Here is a 17,147-nt window from a genome sequence, read left to right on the forward strand (position 1 = left end):
GTTTTGTTCTCTTAGTGTGAAGATAAAGTTAAAATGAGAATTCATAAATTCAATGAAATCAAAACTTACATTTAAAAAAATACCTTGTATTTATATGAAGAATTAAAATGTTAGGTTACATTTGTAACAAAGTTCTCCATGTGCACATAAATTTAATAAATTAGAATATTACTTTTAGAATAGTTTATTTCACTAAATTCACTAAGCGATATATTAATCACACACTTACTGATGTTTTTAAAGCCTTTATTTTGTTAATTATGAGGATTTTCTACTTACAGTTAAAAAAACATGTAACAGTACACCTGACCAAAATAAGTATTTAAATACAGATATGTGAACCTAATAAAAATTATATTAAATACCTGCTTAAAGGTTGTTATTTTCAAACAGTACTTTTAACCTGACAATGAGCCTTATTTGAATGATATTCTAAGTTACTGACAATGACTGTATTATGAGGTCTAGTGTTGGACTCCCATAAACTTAGAAGGGGAAAATAGGGCTAAATTCAAAAAGGAACACTGTCATCAAATATGTTTTGAAAACTATTTTACCCTTTTTACTGTGTCTTCCACTTATGCTCTGATATTTTAAAAGAAGGATTTTTGGTTTTAGCAGCTGGTTTTTAAATCAGTCTGATTCAGGTCGATGCTCTCTTTTTATTCTCATTTGCCTTACAGTGTATAACACTTACTTGTGACCTAATTTCTCTCTGTGTTGTAATGGGTGTCAATAGGCGCTCCACTTCACTCAGGTGCTGTTTTCTCTCAAGCAGCCACCGGTTGACACAGAAGAGCTTGACATTGTGCTGCTGCCTCGCCTCTTTGCTCTTCAGGACGTCGACGTCCTCTGAGTGGAAGTCAGCGGGAGGAACGCTTGCGAGATTTTAAGGCAATGGCAAGAGATGGGCCTCTGCTTCGACACAGTTTAATTAAACCCTCAGAGACTGCTGGCTGCATGGGAATAAGGGCAAAATGAGTTGCTGGGTCATGTGCAAGAGTTCTGCCGGATGAATAATACTAACTACTGCAGGCAGACTCATTCAAAATAATGTGGGAATGCTGCACATGTAACAGGGAAATTCAGGGTGTTTTGTTCACCATTCAGTTACTGTTTCCTGGAGAGCAACTGGTAAACATCCACGCATACAATAAGAGCAGATGACTCTGAAATAATAACCTGTTTGACAGCATAGAGAAACGCATGCATCTGAATACAAATGTTTTTAAGTTTAACAATGTAAAAAGATGCAAATAACCATATAAATTCCTTGCGGAGGTACTGAAACCCCTTGAACTTTTACATATTTGTGACAACTTAATGTATTTTATTGAGTTTTTTTCTGATACACTATCACATTGAAATGCATAATTGTGGAAGGTTAAGCTGCTCCCACTTCATCCTGCTGCCACCACCATGTTCCACCATGGCAATGATTTGTTCGACATGCAGTCTTAGTTTTTTACCACAGATGTTCATTTGGGTTTCATTTCCTTTCTATCTTCTTGCCAATCTTTGATTAAGAACAAATTTGTGAAATTCGCAGATTTCCTAATGGCACTCTTTTCAATTTCTTTTGGAAGGAACTGTAATCAAAACCTTGAAAGTGCCCTATACACAGAATTTTAATGTTCTATACTGTTAAATGGCATGTGCAATGTTTGCATAAATTATTTTTTTATTTAAGATTTATTGGTACAATGGATTTGTTTTACCAAAGTATCATTATGACAGGTGAGTGATGAAAATGTTGACCGATTTGGCTCAGCCCTGAGGATCAGCTCTTCCTCTTCAGTAAGTTCATCAGCAGTTGTTTTTCAACACAAAACAGTGTTTCTTGATGCGTTTGACGAGTGACCATTAGTGTGGAGTAAAATCAAGCATCAATTTGTAGAAAAGCACCTCATCTCCACTGTTGAGTGTGGTGGAGGCCCAGTGATGCTGTGGGCCTGTTTAACTTCAAAAGAAAAGCTTGTCATGATGCACTAGGACACCGTATATAAAAATATGTCAACATTTGCCAGAAACAATAACAATGAGTCATTTAAAGTCTTTCAGTTACCACAATTATCCAAAACATATTGTCAACATAATAATAAAAAAAAAACTCAGGTTATATTTTCTTTCTTTAAGCATTTAATCATGAGAGTCCATAAAAAATGAACATTTCTCTTGGATTTGTCAGGAGTCATCAAATGAGGAAAACATTTCTTGAGAAAACTATTACAAATACAATGAGTTCACAAACAATTAATTCTCTAAAGTAGTATTTAAGAGGGCTGTGCAGTGGGTAGCGCTGTTGCCTTGCAGCAAGAAGGTCCTGGGTTCAATTCCCAGCCTGGGTTTTTCTGCATGGAGTTTGCATGTTCTCCCTGTGCATGCATGGGTTCTCTCTGGATAGTATTTAAGAGCGGTAATCGTGTCCTTTCATGCTGTGGAAAAATGTGATTCAACTGAGCTGAACAAGTTAATCATTTCCTAATACTCTCCATAGCTTTAAGCCTTTTTACCACTCATATCTCATATTTTTCAGTTTTCCCTCTTCCTCTTTGTCTCCTATTAAAGATGGATCCACTAAATGGTTTGACCTTCACTGACTCACATGCTGTGCAGTGTCAGAAACTTTCTGCTAATTTCAAACAGAGCTGCTCCTGTGATTCTCCTTCCACCTGTATCTTTTCAAATACGCACAAAGCAACCAATAAAGCTCAATCAGAAAAAAAATATTTAGATTTTTTGTGTGTGTGTGTTAGCTGCAAATCTTCAAGGCCAAACCCATGAATGTTTTTTTTATATAAAGCTTTTGATGTGGGCCATTTGGCCAGTTGCCTAGGGTTGAGTTGGAAAGGGGAGCACACAAGCATCAGGTAAAAAACATAAAATTAATTTAAAACCTGAAAACCTCACAGTTGCACCTTGAACAAGTTTTCTATTGCTTTTATTCATGTACATTCAATTCAGAGCTGGCGTCTCCTGCTTCCTGCTGGAGAATGGGAGACTTTTACATGCTTTATGTGGAAGTCCATTGCAATTTATTCTACCTCAGAATATAGATGATTTCCTACATTTTAATTGGTTGGGTCTCAGCTAAGGCTCCGTTCATGCAAGAACCACCACTGCCAACTAGTAAACTACAACGAATACTGTACAAATCTAAATATTTAGCGGAGAACTCAGAGAGAATGGTTTTGGTTAATACAAGCAGGAGAGACATAATTCTCTTTGCTGCAGTTAATAGAAAAAAGGGAACTATGATGCAGAAGCAGAGTAGCACCTCTGAATTTTAGCCAAAGCAAATTAATGCCACATACAGCTGAAGGCGCATCTGCCAAATATAACTGAGAACTGTTCAAAAATAGGTACCAAATCCACTGAAACGAGGGAAATGCCGAGGAGCTCGCTTCTTTTTGGATTCTGCCTCCTTCAGCCACAGCTTCTTCCTCTTGGTGTCCACATGTCCTACAAAACAGCAAAGAAGAAAATAGTATCAGTAAATGAGGGCATTGTTTAACCCATGGATTCTTGTGGTGTCAACAACTCTTAAACTACCCCATTACAAATAGCGTACAACAAAATTATTTACACCTACCAAAAGTTTCCAAATCATTGCTACATCCACAAACTTTAACTGATTTTATTGGGATTTTATGTGCTAGAGTAACACAAAACAGACAATAATTGTGAAGTTAAGAAAAATTATACTGAGTCTTCAAGATGTTTCTTTTTCTTACAAGTAAAAGATTGAAAGATGTGGTTAATTTATATTCAGCCTCCTTGACTACTTTGTAGAAAACCTTTTCCTGCATTTACAGCAGCGACCCCTTTATTGAATGTCTCTACCTGCTTTTCAGAAAATCAAACTTTTGCCCATTCTGTTTTTCAAAATAGACTGAAGATGAGAAAATCTGTGAGGATCCATTTTCAAGTTTTAACAGATGTTCTTCTCTGCTGTTTTTCCGGAGTTGCAACAGCCTTTCTTTCCCCAATCAGCTGAGCTTGACAGCCATATTTGGAAGATTGTTTCACATAGATGTCTTTTTCTCAGCAACTTTATCCATGACCTGTTTGTTGTGGCTCTTGGTCTTCATGATGCTGTTTGTTCATCAATGTTCTCTATGAGATCCACATATAACAAATGTATTTATATTGAGGTTAATCATGTTACTTTTGCATGCAGTTTGTTACGCTACATTTTATTTCGGCATATTGGAGGAAAAGTAGCTGAATACAAAGGTATGCCATATTTTTCAGATTTTTTAAAACCATTTATCATATATTTAAATTTTTTTAATCTTGCACACTGACATTTGTTAAAGTAGGATAAATATGTTTGCAAGCATTTTGCTGGCAATTAATAAAAAATGATTAATTGTGGAAGCAGGAATGCAGATGTCGTAACTGAAGGAAGCATTTTCTTGCATTATGAGGGTCTTTCTTTAGTGCTAAAATTGAGAACATTTAGTCATTAATTGGAATTATTCTCATTACCCAAAAAACACATAAGACTCATCAAAGCAACCATAGGTCATCCATAATATTTTGCAGCATGTTGACATGGTTTTGTGAATGATTAATGAACTGTTAGTAAACTACACCACATTTGGCTTGTTAAATTTGTAATTTTTTTTTTTTTTTTTTTTGGACTTGTCAGACCTCGCTGTTGATTTTGCCCTCATTTTCTCTGGGTTTCAGACAGGAATGCTAGTTAAAATCTCCCTAAGACAGAGAGAGTGACTGAAAATCAGGCTCTTTGTATCTCAGCAGGAACTATGCACGTTGAAATTAAAGGTTCCCTCCTCAACTAACGAAGCAGCCGTGTGTAAAACGCTCGGCGGCTGTGTGTAATTGCTCAGCTTTTGTGCCTGACTTCCTGACCCCGTGAAGGAAAACAGGGGGCCGACTCTGACCTCTGGTCGTTACGGCGACGTAAAACAGAGCTGGCTAATGAACATCTCTGTCCTCGGTGTTTACATCTGCCAATCAGACGTCGTCACTGTGCTTTGTGAGGCCATCAGGCACAAAAGCAGACAATTAGCCGTGCTCATTAGGAGTCTTTAAGGCAGAGCTCTGTGTGTTGGTAATTAATCAGGCCTGCAGTGGCAGCAGGGCGGACCTCTCGTTAGTCCCAGGCTCTGCGGGCCGTGCTCCTCCTCTTCCTCAGAGGGGTTCTGGGGGGAGTTCCTCAGGTAGCGCTGGTGGAGGCCCAAACCGGGGAGCATGTTTTGTCTGCGGCTGCGAAACTCCTCCTCAAATGGGTCTTGGGGGGCGATATCTGTGGGTGTGAGCAGAGAGGGAATGAATCACACCTAAGCTTATCGCTGTCTGGTTGGATTGCCCGAGGTGTTCAACATAAAGTCGTTTTTTTCCCCCTGTCCCTTTTGACATGAGATGTGTTTGTTGCAAAAGAGAAAAACATATTGCCTTCTGATGCCCTTGGCTGTTTGAATACAATCAGACACAGGAATAGAGATACAAACTTATATTACTGCAAGTTAGGCGTGAGTCCGAAAAGGTATATTGATGTAAGCAAGAAGAAAAAAACAGAGATGATATAAACCAGGTACCCTTAAGGTAAACAGACCCCCCCTCCTTCAATCAAACTCCAGGCATATATTTCATTCATTTTTCATCTGCCTGACTTTGATTGTGATTAGTCATGTAAATAAAATGAGATTTGGTTATTCTTCTCTCTAGGTAATTTACATTTATATTGAATTAGTGGCAGGCAGGGAATGGTGTGAGGTGGCTGTGGTTGGGGGTGGGAGTGGAGGGGTTATTATGCTAGAAGATTACAGGCAGATCGGATCGCCATTGTGTTGTGTAATTAAGGCAGCGCTGAGGAGAAGAAAGAAAGCCAGATGCTCGCCTTCCTGGAACCGCTCCCATTAAAGGAGGGTCTGCACCAACTTGTAAAAAAAATATAACTAACATGAACACATAAGCAGTGGGACTTTTTTTTTCTATATAAAACACAGCAGAGCCCAGAGCATGATAAAACCTCCGCTGTGTAAATGGAGTGGTGTGAAAAGTGTTTGCCCTCTTTTCTACATGTTTGTTACACTTTCGTATATCAAAACATCAAACAACACAAGTAAACAGAAAATGCAGTTTTTTAAATGGTTTTTACCATAAAGAGAGAGAGAGAAAAACAAATCCTAACCCACATGGCTTTGTGTGGAAAAAGTGATTGCCCAGTAAACCTAACAACTGGTTGGGCAGCAACAACTGCAGTCAAGCATGGAGGTCTCTTTGAGAAGAATTAATCTTTATGTTCAATAAACCAGCTTGAGATAATCAAAATATTGTGGCAGTGCATTGTTCTGTTGAAAGTAATAATTGTTGTGGCTGGATGGACATTGGCAGGAACAATACTCAGATTATAGTGTGTAAATAATGCTCATCTGGTAGTAAAAGGTCCAAAGTATGCCAAGAAAATATCTAGCACACCGTTATACTTCCAGCACCAGCCTGAAATGTTGATACAAGCTATGTTTAATTCATGTTTGTTAGCATTAATTCATGTAATTGATGTTAAGTTGTTTTGTCCACACAGTGATTATTTGACCACTGTCTGTCTGACCTGTGGTTGAACATAAAAAGTGGATCATCAGTTCCTGAAAAAAAAGAAAACACAGGATGGCTGGAACTGGCAGCAATGCCACATTCAGTCACCAAAGTCTTCTTTTTTAAATTTGATCTTCAACATGTTGTCTTCACCTCACCAAGATGTCTAAAATCGTCAGCTTTCTACCAAGCCATTTGTGAACAAGCAACTTGAGGAAACATACAAAGTAAGCTGGCTTGTGAATGTATAAAATGTCTTTCAAATGGTTTTTGAGTGCTTCAGGTAAAACCTTTTTCAGTTCCAGCAAAAGAATGTCATGATACCCAGGTTTTAACCAAAACATTTCACCCAAGGTCATTCATCATGACCTTGTGATTTGTGATTTATTCCTCACAAAAGGACTTTATTTTTTCTTACTTATTCTGAAACAATCCACAGAAAACGTGTTTATCTTCTCACTGAAAAAGCTCACACTTTAAGGTTATTTATGCTATTTTAGCCTCAAACTAGAGTGCCTTTTGTTTTCAGAGTTTACAAACCAGCTTATTAAACTGGACAACCAAGAGTCGACCCTACAAGGAGACAGCAGCTCTCAGTGGACCACCAGATAGCAGGAAAATTGGTGGCTTTTTCTCTCACTTCTAACCCATATTTGTTTCACGATCCCATCAGGTGATGCTAGATAGCTGGATTAAGCCAAAACATTTGTGACTTCAAGGCCGCCTGCTTCATTCCAGCCTCTGCTACTCCAGAGGATCAATATTTGCATCTATTAGGCATCCTGCTACCTCTGTAATAGGGCTTCTTCTGCTACCAAGTCGCATAATCCAGCAGCATTTAATTAAATAAAACAAAGACAATATCAAAGAGCTATAGTGATAATGAGGTTTTAGTTAATGTTCAAATAAGTGGTCTATTATTTTCTGGATCAAAGACTTAATTTAAAAAGTGAACACCCTTCAGCAGTAAGATGTTTCAGTTGCAGCTATTGTGCTGAGAGCACCTGTCATTTGTCTCCAGGTTAAATAATGTGGCCAGTTGTAATGCAGGCATGAACACAACCACCAAGTTACACCTTAACACTAAATCTATATGAGAGAGACATTTACAGCGTTACACGCAGCAGACTGGAGGTTGAATCATGGACTTAGAGAGTCTGAAATAAATCACAGCTCCAAAGGAGGGCTACCTCTAGATGACAACTTCAGCCAGATTATATTCAACAGTCCACCATCGCTGGGTTCAGGATGTCTGGTGTCGTGCTGATGGGGACCCCACTGCTGAGCACTGACAGATAAAATCCTTGTTCAGACACGGCCGAGGAGAAGCAGGCGGCTTATCTTTTCCCATCGTTCATAAAATAGCCAGTGGCTAGAGGCTCTGGTGTCGTGCTAAGCTGTCAAGCAGACTGTGTTTCTGTGTGTTTGTGGGAGGAAAGGCTGTGGGGGTATAAGGTGAGGCGAGGTGAGGTGAGGATGGGGGCGGTGTAACAAATCAGACGTGTGTGTCATACTGGAGCAGATGGATGACGAGGGAATAGCAAAAGCAGCAAGAGTTTTCTTGGTTACTGTTTTTCCATGCAGAGGAGGAAAAAAAACTTTTTCTTTTGCTGAAGAGAAGAATAGCAATTTTTGTACCTAATTAACTGACATTGGTTTACATTTTTAAGGCACTTTTTAAAAATATCTTCTTTCTTCAGACTTGCTTTCGGTAGTAAATTGAGTTCAACTGAACTCGGGGTTTTGTGATTCTTTCTCTAAATGGTAGTTTTGCCTATTTGGGATTATTTACTGTTTGCATACAAATGATGACATCTAGTGGTCACAAGAGATACACTTTTAAACCACCTAATGTTTTCCGTTAAGCAAATAAATGTATTATGATTGTACATTTAAGTTGTATTGTTTATTTTTTTCCCCAATATCAGTAATATTTGTTGTAATAAATATATTATCAACTATTATGTCTTCTTTCATGAATATTTGCGGATGTTTGTGTTCTGTTTACCAAGAACAATAATCTCTATCAAACATCAGATTTCTAAATTACATTTTCTGCCTATGAGTCTAGAGAAAATAGCCTCATTGACCAGACATTTTGTCTGTTGTAAAACTCACAGCATTTGTTGCTAGTTTTCTCATCTGCAGGATCTTCTTTCATCAATAAGTTTAACTTGAGGTCAAGTAATATTTTACTGGCCCGAGATCTAAACTAGAAAGATTTGAGAACTTTTGCACTTCAGTAGGATTTCTTTGCTTTCTCGTTTATTATAGGAACATCTCAGAATATGCGTTACGATGACGATGTATAGAACTGCGCAAAAAATACTTCTAGTAACATATGCTTACAGCATGTCCTTTTCACTTCAACAACAAAACTTGAACAAAAGAAGTCTGACTTTAACAAACTGTTTAGGCTTCTATGTTGTGCATTTTTGTTTGCTAGAGGTTCGTATTTTATTCAGTGAAATAACTAGAGGTGGCTAAAGTAACCACAAATTGTACTGAAGTCAGAATAGCATCGCTTTAAGTTTTGAAGTGATGCTATTCTGTTGTTTTGAACTTATTTTGAAGTTCAAAATAATGTTAATAGTGCAGTGAAAACACACATCCTTCAGTATCTCGACATTTTCTATTTATTTCTAATCCTATTAACATGCTAAACGCACCAAAAATGGTAATACTGTTCAAACTGTTAACAGTAAGGTTAAGAGAAACTCCAGTAGGCTATGACCGGAAGATGGCGCTATTGCTCAACAAATCCGGCACCTACACCCTGAAGAGTTCTTCAATTTCTTAAATGATTGATTCTGGGGCTCTAAAATACAGGGTTAAAAAAAAAACAAAAAAACATTCAGCTTACACGTCACATTTAAATAAAATTATACTGACGGAAAAGAGGTGACACAGCCAACCTGAAGGGTTATAAATGAAATCTTTTAGTCTAGCATTTAATCTATTGCTACTCATAAGAGAAATCTAAAGAGGTCAAACTGAAATAGACTGTGTTAATCTAAACACCAGCTCTGCCAGACACATTTGGAATCAGATATGTAAAAAGTTAGAAATCCAAGTGGAAGCTCTACAGCTTCAGTTTGACTCATTGCAGGCCTCACCCCGATTTTATTGTTTCCTTTGCTTGACATGTCTCAAAAACTGAAGTGGGCCCTGTTCAAATAAACTAGCCTTGAGCACATTCTTTTAGGAACACTCATGTTTTTCTGTGTTCCACTGAGCAAGCTGTAAAACAAATGCAATCTCCATGACTCCAGCTTTATGGTTTAAGACAGGAAATCCCACGAGCAAAAGTGTCTTATCTCGTGTACATCTTCATTTTACACTTCATAAGACATTAAAGAGATTAAGCAGCAAATCAGCAACATTGGGGGTTTAGTCTAGTCTAGAAACAAATGAATTTTCATGGCCAGGTGCATCATTTTGAAAGGATTTTATACTAAAGCATTATGGGACAGATTGTACCATTAATTTAAATTAAATGTATGTAGCAGTCCTATTTGGATATGATTTTTCTTTTGCAATCATGTAGAGGAAAATGTAAAAATGAAGTAGATAAACTGAATTATGATTTGCAGTGTTGTAATCCGAGTTTCCGAGTTCCAGCTCATTCTTGTCTGGAACCTAGAAAAAACAGAAAGGACAGAGACAAGACACAAGGGGATGAATGGACATATACTGGACAAAAAGGAGGGATGGATGGTTTGATGGATAATTGACAAAATTACAGTGGACAGGTAATGTGAGAATAAAGGAATGGATATGTGAAATGTTGGATGAATAATGGATAAAAAATTGGTAGATGGATGAACAACAGTTGGAAGGATGAATGGGTGAGATAATGGAAACAAGTTAAAGGCTGAATAAAGAAATGGATAATAGACAAAAAAGGATAGGTAGCAAGATAAATGATGGATGGATGAATAGACAGGTAACTGGACAAAGCAATGGACAGTAGACAAAAGAATAAATAGATGCATGAATAATGCAGTGACAGACGGACATTGATGGATAAAGAGAGGAATAAAGAGACTGACAAAGAGATATGAGAAAACATTTGAAAATCTTCCCACACTCAACATAGAGATCTCAAAAATGCTTAAACCTTTAATAAAACTTGAGATTCTGGTCGATATTTAGGGAAATTTAATTTCCTCCTCTTTTAATGAGATCCTGGGATATTGAACAAACATTAAAAGGCTTCAGCTTTTATCTTCAGCAGCAATTACCACAAAAACGTAAATGTTTCTGCATTTAATGGGTTCTATTGGTGAGTAAATGCTGTAGCCAACAGAACTTTTATAACCTTGTGGACGTGTGTGAATAAGGGGACATTTTAAAAATCAGCTGACTTGTTCAATGGAAATATACCCATCAGGGAACAGAAGAAAAAAGCTCAAAGATTGAAGATAGATGAAATTCCAGTGAAGACACATCTAACAATGACAAGGGTTACTTGAGTGAGGACAGACAGGCACCAAACCCTAATGTGAGTCACTAAGGCATTAGTAAGTTATATAATACACACGGTGAGCTGTGTGATGGGTGGTCAGTGAGTGTACAACAGGAAGCAGCCGGTGTAGTTCCTTTTTAGTGCGGTTGCGATCGGGCGTATAAGCAGGTAAACTCACACATCCATGAGGAGAGATGATTCAAAGCCACTCAAGCCACAAGAAACACACAGACACCAGATGAGGGCAGTGGGGTTTCCATGACGTTTCACAAACCAAGCTTTATTTATTGAATCTGAGCTGCATGAAGGAAAAAAAAAGTCCTCAGTGAGTCCCCTTTAGCTGGTGCTGCTGTTTAAATTCACAGTCTGAGCTGGCGAAGCAGTTAATGTGAAATCATAAAGGTAGCCTTCTTCTATCATGCAGAAAGAAACCAAACACGCTTCCAAACAGAGAAAATGAACAAAATATGCATGTTGTTATAATTAATTTATTAATGAACACAAATCTTATTACACTCGCATGAACAATAGCCAACAGGTTAGCAAGGTGGAGTTTATGTTAAAGACATTAATGTGAGGTGGTTAAGCTTCTCATTCACTTGTTAAACTAATCAAATAAAAGGGAGCAAAAATGACATGCGCAAGTTAAACATACAGCATCTTTTTTCTGCCACAACACCTAAGACGATATACACCCTGAATGAAGGAAAAAGAAAATATACAGCACACAGCCAACTTAGCGTTTATGGCAGAAAAGTACAATTCAATAAATTCAGAAAATAAAAACAACAAATCCCAGCAAGCTGGTCCCCCTAAATAATGGAATAAATACAAATATACAAATACTGAAAACATGTCCCTCTCCTCCCTGGCAACTAAGCTAACATGAGAAAATTCTTCTTTGGGAATGAGATGCAGGAGGAACAGAGAGAGAAGAGACTTTTTTTTTTTTTTTTTCCAGATGAGACAATTGCATGTTGGTCAAATTTTGTGGCGAGATATTTACTTGTTATCCAGTCTTAGTAGCTGCTCCTTACCATTAACTGTAAGGGATTTTAACTGACCATCTTCCACCACTTCCACCCGCTCCTGGCCGTTCTCCACAATCCTGTTCACACACACACACAGAAAGACAGCAGCTTCTTCAGGAACCTGGGAGCAAGAATTATTGAAAATAAAACATCTTCTAAAAGTAGTCACACTTAATGATCCTTTTCAGATTTTGTATGAGTTTCATATAGCATGACAAAATCTGAAAGTGTGGTGTGCATTTATATTTAACCTCCCCGAGTCAAGACTTTGTAGCACCACCTTTCACAGCAGATACAACTGCTTTTTGCATTTTTATACATTTAGTGACCGACTTTATTTACTATACTACTACATGGAACAGCTGTATTTGTAGTGAGATTAAATTAAAGTCAGACTGACTGCATTTACTAATTAGGTTATTTCTGCAGGCAAGTTATGGCACTGGATTTTATTTAGGGGTATCAGAGTAAAGGAACCTTCATTTGTTAATGAAAAATACTTTCCTTTTGAAATGATGGATCACTTCATTTGGGTCAATGAAATAAGACTCAAACTAAATGCTTGCATTTCTTCTTTGCACATTATATCCCATCAAATTTGAACATACCGTATTTTCCGCACTATAAGGCTCACCTTCAATGAATGGCCCATTTTAAAACTTTTTTCATATATAAGGCGCACCGCATTATAAGGCGCATAGAATAGACGCTACAGTAGAGGCTGGGGTTACGTTATGCATCCATTAGATGGAACCGCGCTAAAGGGAATGTCAACAAAATAGTCAGATAGGTCAGTCAAACTTTATTAATAGATTACAAACCAGCGTTCTGAAAACTCCGTTCATTCCCAAAATGAATAAACAGCTGTTTTATTATTTCCCCCGAGGTAAAGTGACGGGGCATTTTCGTGACACAGTTTATCTTTTAACAACAGCAAGGTATAACATACTATAGTGGAGGGGAACTTTTCCTCGATTCAATAAACGCGTAAAAAACAGTCTGATACTGTTACGGTAAATCAAACGTTAGTGCAATCACAATATATATCCACTTCCGCATCATTGATTCGTTCATGTTAAATTCTCTCGTTGCTGCTCTATTCCCGTGTTCTACTGCGTGACTGATCGCCTTGAGCTTAAACTCTGCGTCGTAAGCGTGTCTCTTAATAGGGGCCATTTTGGGGTCTTTACACAAAATCCAACGTGCACCGCGCACTTCTTCTTCTACGGGGGGAAATTAAGTTGGCGGCTGCTTACCGTAGTTGTGAGACCTGTTGCGGCTCAATATTGGTCCATATATAAGGCACACCGGATTATAAGGTGCACTCTCGGCTTTTGAGAAAATTGAAGGTTTTTAGGTGCGCCTTATAGTGCGGAAAATATGGTACATCTAATCTTGTCTGATGGGATTATCTTCATATCAGCAAATGTACCATATATGCAAGTTTATATTCTGCATAGTTTACATTTCTGTACAGTTTATTTATAATTTTATATTTCATGGTTCATTTAATATTTTTTTTATACCTAAATTTTAAATTTCTGGCATCAAACTAAGAATGTCATTTCACAGGAAAACGTGTCCTTACTGTTTATCTGTTTTGAATCTTAAAAATATAAAAGTATCTTTTTGTATCGTTACAAGATTTAGAAAAGCTCAAAATATGAATGTATTCCAAGGCACTGTACCACGAGTTCAACACTCATACCGCTTTGTGGTGATTTTCCTGCCATTGACAATCTTGGTAGAGGTCGACACAGATCTGAAGTTGCCCATCCCTCCTCCGTTGCCTCCGAATGAAGAGGAAGAAAAGGAAGTAAATCCTCCGCCACCCATATCGCCAAAGGAGCTAAAACCTAATAATCGGTAACAAATTTTTTTTTAATTAATTTCAGTTAACAGACAATGTAATTCTTTTTAATGCCATTATTTCAATAAAATATGAAGTAATCACAAAAATGTAAAGTATGTGCAGACCTGAGTCAAACCCTGAGTAGCCAGGCCCAAATGCTGGAAAGCCGCCGAAACCAAAGAGCGACCCACCCATCCGGCTCCTGTGCGCACCTCTTTGACGACTGCGGCCTCCAAAGAAATCATCAAAGGGATCATCAGCTGCAAAAGCAAACACCGTTTGCCACGGTGATATATTTATTTCAAAATTCTTGCAATGTTTCACCATCAAATTTCCTTTTTGGTTCTTCAACTACTGAAGGTCTCACTTTCAATATGACCTTTTATAGTCGTTTAAATTTCTGTAGATTCTTATAATTTTATAACACATTTTATAAGTATTTTTCCAGTGATCAAATGGACGTAAAGATGGATGGACAACAGGTTGAGTGGTGGATGGATAAATTGAGGAACTGATTGATAAACAGCTGGTTAGATAATGAACAAATGGAGGGAAACTTTGATTAATGGGGTAGATGTGGTTTTATGGATTGATAGATGGCTGGATGATGAATGGATGGATTTATATATTTAAAAAAAACTTGATAGATGACAAGATGGCTGGAGTAATATTCAGGGATGGATGGGTGGCCGATAAATTGATGACAGTATGAACGCAACGATTGTTGGGCAAATGTACGAATGGAGAGATTAATGAATTTATAGATTAATAGATAAAAGTAGTGGATGAATAGATTGATGGAGGGCTAGTATTTAATCAATACTTGGCCAAATAATTTAGCATTTTTCCAAATCAAGTATCAATGTTAAAATATTTCGAGTATTTTATTTGAGGAAAATGGTCCCAGCTTGAAAAAAAAAAAAAAAAAAAGCTCAAGAAACTGATTAGATAAAGACTCTCATTGGTGACAGAGCATTTATTAGTCCTTTCTGGAACAACGTTATCCGTTAAAAACTGTTCAAGTGCCGCAAACTCATTTTCATCCGAAAGCCCCCGAGGAGCTTCCGCTAATTGTGTGCTGCCGATCTAGGTCACCCTGGCAGGATAAGGCTGGAATCACTGGCACTGAAAGAAGACTCCTCCTTCAACCTTGAACATACCAAGGGTGCATTTAAAAAAGAAAGAATGATTTGCTTGTTCCCTCTGAGAGAAAAGCTTAAAATAAGTCTCCCGTGTTTCTGTTTACCAAGAAGTGGACCTCTGAGCGCACAAACGTGAGCTTTAGCAGAGAAGTTACGCATCAGTGCAAAATAAAGAGGAATGTAAGCTGTAAGGAATGTTGTTTAACACTTGAACTGTGATTCAGCTTTTGGAAATCTGAGTGAAGAGTGAGGCTGTACTTAAAAAAAATAAAATAAAAAAAATAAAGATTAAGGGCAACGCAGATGTGGACTCATACTGTAAATTACATACTGAATAATGGTCTTAAAAAAATGCTGTAGCATTACTCAAACTAAAATTTGTGTAAGTTGAAATGCAGCAAAGTCCAACAGAGCTGCTGTCAAATTTCTGATCTGAAACCAGCAAGGAGCCCAGGGAAGAGTCAGCTGATCTCTCTCTCCTCCAGCCTGATTCATCCCATGTTCATTTCAGGATAACAGTGTCTGCTGTTCCTGGCAGACATCTTGGCCGGATCGCAGTGCAAGTCTGTGTCTCAGGGGAACACTGCAGCCACTGCACTCCCTCTCTGCAAGCTGCTAGTCCCTCTGATGTGGCTGAGTGACAGATCTACAGGACCAGCTGCTGCTCGACAAGACAGACTGCTGGACCATCAGGAGCGGAGGGCTGGATGGGACTTAGAAACAAATCAGACACATTCTCTGACTGAGCTCATTCTAAACATGCCAACTGAACTTCATGTATTGTAAAAATTGGCTTGGAAAACAATACATCCACTTTTTTAAAGACTTAAAGTTGCAGTATGTAACTTATTAAAAAATAGCAATGCACTATTTGTTGAAACTGTCACTATGTTGTGACAGAATAAGAGATAATCTGAATAAAAGGATAAAAATTGAGCTCCTCTGCCTTCTTACTGTGATCCTATTGCCATCCGCATAAATACACCGCTTGGTCAGAAACAACCAATCACTGCTACGCTACAGCTAGTTTCCCACAGCGGAGCCTGCCATAAATGCTCAAGCTAGTTAGCATAGCCACTGATGACGGAGGATAAACAGATTTCCTGGAATGGTAAGTTGTTTCTCTGCCATTGGTACATTGAGCTGAGAAGCTTTAAGCTTTACTCTATGGAGTTTCATTAAGACAAACTCACTTGACACTAAAAAGCATTCCCACAGCATGACACTTCCCCTACCACATTAGCTCATGAGGATGGTGTGGTCAGGCTTTTATGCAGCAGTTGTTGCAGCACAGAACGTTTTGACTTTAATGTAAAATGCTCTGTCACTATGCATTAACAGCACCTTTTCTTGCAATTAAAATCACTGACTTTGTGCTGATATTTTAACAAGAAATGTTTTTAATTGTTCTTCATTAAACCTGTTCCAAGAGTATCTTATTGCAAGGTGTGCAAAATAATCCCCCTATCCCCCACTTTGCAATAAAGTCACCACTATGTTTGCAATAAAGTCACAACTATGCACTGGTGTGAAAAAAGAAAGATTTGTTGATTTTGCATGAATTTTCACCATCACTAAAAACTGGCGCAACTGGATAAGCGCTTCAATAATCCAACGCCACACCCTCTCCCCTTTGACATCAGTGATTTGATTGGCTATTGAAGTAAATCCTGTGTACTTAGCATAATACTGCGATTAGATATTGTTTGGATAAATGTTTTAAAATATCACTTTTAGATGAGATATTAACATGGGTTCTTTGCAGTTTTCTTTAAGTTCTTTTTCCCCCTGTTTTTAGGTCAAACCAGGAGTTTAGGCATTGTACGCATGTTTTTTACAGATAAGAAAGCTTTTACTTTCACACAAAAGGGAGCGTTTTTGTTTAGTTTGGCCTTCGAGACCTTGAAGTTTATCGCTTCCCTTTTTGTTTAGCTGTGTGAAATCCTTAACTTGGGCAATAAAAGACACTTTTATGCTTGTTGTTGGTTGCTAGATTTATTTTCTATGTTCCATGTTACATCCTGTGCCTCCTGGACTTCCATTTTAAGGGTAGTAGTTCATCATTTGGTTTAATCTGACCAGAGCAT

At 37.8% G+C, this 17,147-nt stretch overlaps 1 protein-coding gene across 2 annotated transcripts in view; it reads right to left on the reverse strand.

Annotated features, from left to right (window-relative positions):
- Positions 1 to 2,119: 2,119 nt before the first annotated feature.
- Positions 2,120 to 17,147, reverse strand: part of dnajb6 (DnaJ heat shock protein family (Hsp40) member B6) — a 28,669-nt gene continuing 13,641 nt past the window's right edge. The window contains exons 6-10 of one of the 2 annotated variants that reach the window (XM_023326070.1): positions 14,044 to 14,178; positions 13,775 to 13,922; positions 12,073 to 12,143; positions 5,117 to 5,275; positions 2,120 to 3,462 (exon numbers count right to left, since the gene is read on the reverse strand). In XM_023326070.1, the coding sequence (XP_023181838.1) occupies positions 3,353 to 3,462; positions 5,117 to 5,275; positions 12,073 to 12,143; positions 13,775 to 13,922; positions 14,044 to 14,178 (623 nt within the window). In that variant the 3' untranslated portion in view covers positions 2,120 to 3,352. Of the gene's footprint in view, positions 3,463 to 5,116; positions 5,276 to 11,505; positions 12,144 to 13,774; positions 13,923 to 14,043; positions 14,179 to 17,147 lie in introns of those variants that run through there. The other variant, XM_023326071.1, reaches the window with a different exon arrangement.

This window comes from Xiphophorus maculatus, chromosome 21 (genome assembly GCF_002775205.1).
Source record: "Xiphophorus maculatus strain JP 163 A chromosome 21, X_maculatus-5.0-male, whole genome shotgun sequence".
NCBI lineage: Eukaryota > Metazoa > Chordata > Actinopteri > Cyprinodontiformes > Poeciliidae > Xiphophorus > Xiphophorus maculatus.